The sequence below is a fragment of the Fukomys damarensis genome, unplaced genomic scaffold (genome assembly GCF_012274545.1).
Source record: "Fukomys damarensis isolate Sample0158 unplaced genomic scaffold, DMR_v1.0_HiC HiC_scaffold_35, whole genome shotgun sequence".
Lineage (NCBI taxonomy): Eukaryota > Metazoa > Chordata > Mammalia > Rodentia > Bathyergidae > Fukomys > Fukomys damarensis.
In genome coordinates this window covers 3,641,565-3,647,307 of record NW_022900947.1, presented here as the reverse complement: position 1 = coordinate 3,647,307, position 5,743 = coordinate 3,641,565, and the positions used below count along the sequence as shown (strand labels likewise).

General features: G+C 59.5%; 1 protein-coding gene across 4 annotated transcripts in view; it reads left to right on the top strand.

The window, feature by feature from the left end:
• Wfs1 (wolframin ER transmembrane glycoprotein) overlaps positions 1-5,743 on the top strand; it is a 19,537-nt gene that overhangs the window by 5,286 nt on the left and 8,508 nt on the right. For 3 of the 4 annotated variants that reach the window (XM_010641798.3, XM_010641796.3, XM_010641795.3), the window contains one exon: positions 205-441. In XM_010641798.3, the coding sequence (XP_010640100.1) occupies positions 210-441 (232 nt within the window). In that variant the 5' untranslated portion in view covers positions 205-209. The remainder of the gene's footprint in view (positions 1-204; positions 442-5,743) is intronic. The other variant, XM_010641797.3, reaches the window with a different exon arrangement.

The following is a 5,743-nucleotide window of genomic DNA, read 5'->3' as shown; positions in this document are numbered from 1 at the left end:
TTTTCTTTTGTTTTGTTTTTTTGAGGCAGGAATGTAGCATGTAGCCCAGGCTGGCCTTGAACTCACAGCGATCCTCCTGCGTGCTGGGATTACAGGTGTAAACCACCACGCCCACTTTTTTCTTCTCTTTAACGAAACCTACGAGCTGGACCAGGCTGGTTTGGAGTTTGGTGTGCTGGGCCTCACCCTCTGCTCTTCCTGCAGGTAGGATGGACCCCAGCACCCCTCCGCTGAGCCCCTCGGGCCCACAGTCCCCACCGGCACAGCAGCCCCAGGCCCGCACTCGGCTCAACGCCACTGCCTCAGTGGAGCAGGATGGGAGCGAGGCGCCTCCAGCCCCCAGACCCCAGGCTGGGCCTGGCCCGCGTGTTGGAGAAGCAGCTGCCCTAGCCCAGCCCCGGGCCCCTCGCGCCAGGAGCCAAGCAGGAGTGGACAGAGCTGGTAAGGGGCAGGCCAGGAAGCCCAGTGGCCACACTGTTCGGTGACCAGGCAGGGGTGGCCCAAGGACCCCAGCAGGGTCCCCCACAGTTCCTGCAGAGCACGTGGCTGTCCGGCAGCCACATCACAGCCCACTTCTTCCTGTGTCCCCCCGCCCTGGCTGTGCCACCACCCAGGAGCGCTCCTTCCTCTGGTGCTGCCTGACCTTGAGCCCCAGAAAGAGATGCAGGGTCCGTTGTCCCACGGCATCAGCGTGCTCAGACGCGCGCGCGCACACACACACACACACACACACACACTTAAACTCAGCGGGACAGGAGTTTCTGAGCAGTACCGTCCTTCCTCTGTGTTGCTGTCTGCTGTTCTCTGCCTTGCTCCTTTGATTCAGAAATAGACTGCTTCCGGGCAGTGCTGATGACCTCAGGACCCTGTGGTGAGTCTCGCTGTTTGAAGACTGCAGTCTGTAGAGGAAGAAGCTGAGGTTCAGAGTGGCGTTCAGGGGCCCCCTCAGAGGTGTCCTGGGCGAGTGACTGCCCCGCCCCACAGTGGCTGGTCCATGTGGTCACCCTGTTTGTTCCTGGACCCCAGGCTCCCTGGCTGCACCCCCGGGATCCTCCTAGGGACAGTGCCTCTCTTTCCCTTCTGCCAGCGTTTACTCCTCCTGGATATCAGATGTAGGCAGGGAGGCAGAGTTAACACAGCATGGCTGCAGCTGGGGGAAGGTTTTGGGCATCAGAGCAGCACTGGCAAAGGGCCGAGTGCAGAGGAGAGGGCATGTGTTGTAGTCAGGGTTTGGCAAGGGAATACATTTAATATAGGGCACATAGTTTAGAGCGTTATTTTACCCAAAGAGTCAAATACAGAGGATTGGAAGAGATTAGCCACATGCTAGAGGCCTAAAGAATCCAGCCCAGGGCCTGGATCCCACAGCAGCGTCCTCCACAAGTCCAGCCACTGGCCTAGAGTCCACGGCAATGTCTCACGCTTGTCCGTACTGAGGATCTGCACCGGGAAGGCCCAAAGGCCAGTGGTGGAAGCCAGAAAAGCTGCGCTGGTGAGATGAAGGATCTGTGCCACCAGGCTGAGGGGTCCACACTGGAGCCAGGGAGTGATGCTCACGGTGAAGATCAGAGCTCCCCTGAGGAGAACAGCGGCCATTCCCAGCCAGTGAGGCCCCGAGCTCCTCCTCCAACGAGAACTGCCAAGTCGGCACCAGGAAAACCATCCGCAGCGAGCTCCTCCTAGAAAATCAGCAGCTCTGGATCTTCCCTCCCTCCAGTTGTCTTTTTATGGCTGTTGGCAACAATCCTCAGGTGGATCCTCCACGCCCAGGCCACACTGACTCCGTTCAGCTGGGTGCTCTGGGCTGACTGTTAGTTCGTCCGCCACAGCTTGGTCTGGGCTGCAGGGCCCTGGGACACAGAGCAGGTCCCAGGAAGGAGCCGTTGGTAAAGGCCCATGGTGCACGTGGGCATCGCCTTGGCGCCTGGGGCCCCGGGAAGATGAAGGCCCCTCGTGACGGGTCCTGGGCTCTGCAGTAGTGGGCACTTCTTCAGTCAGGGCTGCCGTCCCACTGTGTGCGCCCTTTGCAGCCTGCGTTTGGGACAGTGCCCTGTGCCGTGTGCGATGGAGGGTCACAGCAGGGGGCTGTGCCCAGGGGTCCTGGGTGCGGGCTTCTCTCCCCACAGACCCCGTGACCTCTGTGCCTCCCCCGCCCAGATGCTGGGGCCCCTCTGTCACCAGGCAGGCTTGCTGGGACTCCCACTCGCGTCCCTGGGGAGTGTGCGTGAAGGGTCCTGGCTGCCATTGCCTGGTCACCTGCCGCATTGCCTCCCTGCAGCCCGCTCCAGCCCCGTCATCCACTCCCCGAGCCAGGCCTGCAGTGTGGGTGACCACCCCAGCCCACTCGGAGGACCCTGACCCATGGCATGCCTGCCGTGTGTCCCCCTGTGCCACCCCTGCCGGAGCGCCTGTGTGGGGAAACTGAGGCCCAGAGCCTCGAGACTTGCCGAGTCTCCTGTCCCGGGCAGAGCTGGAAGGGGCTCCACTTCTGGCCAGGGTGGGCTCCTGCAGTCTCCCACCCACCAGAACAGTCACCATCAGAATCTAGGGTCGGGACCCATCCACAAGCACCACCCCCGGGCTGCTGCCTCTTGGCTTCAGGGACAGAGGCCAGGGCTGGAGGGCTGGTTTCAATCTGGGTACGGCCACACACCGCAGAGCACGGCTCCCGACTGTGAGAAGGAAACAGATGCCGTCTGTTTGGCTCTGTCCCCAAGGGGGAGTAAAGAGACAGCTGCGAGGATTGGCAGCTGGGCATTCGGCCCCTCCTGGTCACAGCTGGGACAGCAGGCCCTACGCTGCTGGAGTAAATTCAGCTGTGCAGTCACCTGTCCACCGCGTAGAGCGTCGTGGTGAGCACCAGTTCAAATGCCACTGGGGGTGTGGCCCCTCTACACCCTGGAGTATTACTCAGCCACAGAGGACAGCGGAGTTCTGTCATTTGCAGGAAATGGATGCATCTGGATACTGTGGTGTCGAATAGAATAAGCCAGACTCGAAGGACAGCTGTCACCCATCTTCCTTGTGTGTGGTCTCTCAGATGACGGGGACTAATCTCAGACAGTGAGGGCCGAGGGGTGGGTGATGCGGGGCAGACATGATCACCATGATCTGCCCAAGTGAAACCCGCTGCAAAGAGCGAGACCACCGGTGTGGGGCCGGCGCTTGCCTGGCAGGCTGAGACCCCGGCTTCCATCCCCAGCACCACAAACAAAGCGGGCAGTCGTGACGAGGAGAGCACACGCTTACACGGCGCTCCGCAGAGCCCACAGCAGGGGCCTTCTCCCGACTGTGCAGGGACAGCCCCGGGAGGCCGGATGAATCCATCTGCCCTGTGCCAGGGCTCTGTGTGGTGCCGGCAGTGGCCAGGTGAGACACGTTGTTCGCTCTGCCAGGGCGCTCTGTGGTACAGACTCATGAAGTGCACAGGAGTGGGCCAAGGCCTTTGTCTGCTGGGCCCCAGGTAGAACCTGTGCTGGTAACTTCGGATGGCACCTCCCGGGGCTCACAGGAGGGGCTGTGACTCCTTGGGCATCAGGAGGGCTGCCTGGAGGAGGTGGCTCCTGGAGGAGGTGACCAAGCCTGGTCCCATGGTCCCCTTTCCAGAGGAAGGCGTGCTCCCTGTCCTGTCGGGGCCCTGGCCAGTCCCCTAGGATGTGGGGAGTCAGGCTGGAAAAGGGTTCCCCGGGCAGGGGAGTGGGTGGGAGACCTGAGGGGCACCAGGGAGCCCAGGCAGAGCACAGGGCTCACGCTGCGGCACTGAGCAGCACTGGGACTTTCAGGCGTCCTCCGCCTTGCTGTCAGCTTGCAACCCCGCACTGTGACCTATCCTGAGCTGGGACTGGTGACACCCTGCAGACACGGTCCAGAGCCTCGGAAACCCTGGCCGTGCACCCTTCGGTTGTTACTTTTGACCTCCTGCTTGAGTTCCAGTCCTAGCACTGCCTCCTCCAGGAAGCCTGTCCCATCCCCCATCCACGTCAGACAGGATGTGGTCATCCTTGCTGTCCTGGGTGGCTCCCTCAGCCCCGTCAGTGTCTGCTGGGCAAGTGACAGGGCCTCCCGGCCCAGCCCTCGCTGACTGCCTCTGTCCCTGCCTCAGGCTCGGCCTCTCTGTGTACCCTCACGAGGACCAGAGTCAGTGTCGAGGAGGCTGTCAGTGAACCTCCATGCAGGACAGCCTGGCTGCCCCGTATGGGGGCCCAGTTTCCCACTGTGCGGGCCACCCTTTTGGTGCAGGTGACCCCTATTGCCTGTGTGTGGGGACCAGTTTGGTGTTGGAACAAGGCCACATCCCATGTTGTGCCCACACAGGGTGCCCTCCGGCTTTCACACCTCCCATGCTGCAAGGACAGATGCTAAAGACCGTGGCCGCCAGGGCCGGCAAGTGAGGGCTTGGGTGGCCTGGGTGCCCCTGCTGCACCCACCTTCTCCTCCTCTGAAGAACCCACACTCAAACCAGGGAGCTGAGCTTGGCCATTCAGTGGCCGGGCCAAGTGCAGGCCGCACCCTGGACACATTGGGATTTGGGGGACAAGAGGAAACTGCAGGGGCTGCTCATGGTGGGTCCTCTGTCCCCCGTCCCCTCCAGTGCTGAGCCGGAAGCTGGGAATGGAGACAGGTGGGTAGAGCGGCCTGTGGAGCTGGGTGCTGGCCCTTAAATACTGGATCCCTAAATGAAGGAGACTGGTGATATTTTTAATTCTGTGTTATTGTAATCCCCATTACAGTGGGGATTGGGAAGGGTGTTGGGAAAATGATGGAGTCATGTGACCCTGGAAATTAGGGTGACGTGGGACAGTGGAGCATAGTACATGTGACGCTTAGACATTTGGCCGTAGAATTCAGCTGACCTATGCTAGGAGAAGAACTCCCCCAGGAAAAGAAAGGTACGTGCGAAATGGTTTGTGGCATCTGCATGAACATTTACTACACATTTACTACATTTATCTGGCATCGACTAGAGAAACAGCTGTAGCACAAGACATATAAATACGAATGAGGATTTACAAGACTGACGCCACCACAGGGTCAGGAGGAAGCCTGCAGAGGGTCTGTCTGCACGCTGGAGACCGAGGGATTCAGTAGAACATGTGGAGCTCACTGCTGTGCTCTGGGGACTCTATCAGGAGGCCCATGAGGCTATGCCACCGGAAGGCAGAGGATAACGTCCAAGTCAAGGCTGGAGCAGCCCTCGATCTCCCGCGCCTTAGGGTGTAGAATTGTGGAATCGATTTAGCTAAACTTCTCTTAACCAACTTCTTAATCAGCCATCACAGCACCCTTCTATAAAATAAGGGACTATCAGGAGCCAACTGGAGGCCAACAGGAAAGGCCAGGTGTCCTTGAGTGGACTTGGTCCGTGGCTGCAATGCATGCTCTATCTGTGTTGCCATCTGGGTGCCGAGCATTGGGTGGGTTCTGCCCTGTAGGTCATGGGCTTTCAAACCGCAGCCCCATCAAGAGCAGGCTTGGCCGGGGATTTAGCTCAGTGGTGTCACTGCCTGCCTGGCAAGCACAAGGACCCGAGTTCGATCCCTCATACCAAAAACAAAATAAAACAACTTGAAGCTGTATAACTAACAAAAAAGGATAAATTTGCTAGGCGTGGTGACACACGCCTGTAATCCCAGCACTCAGGAGGCTGAGGCAGGAGGATCCCTGTGAGTTCAAGACCAGCCTGGGCTACATTGTGAGTTTAGTCTCAACTACATAGTGAGACCCTGTCTTAAAAAAAAAAAAA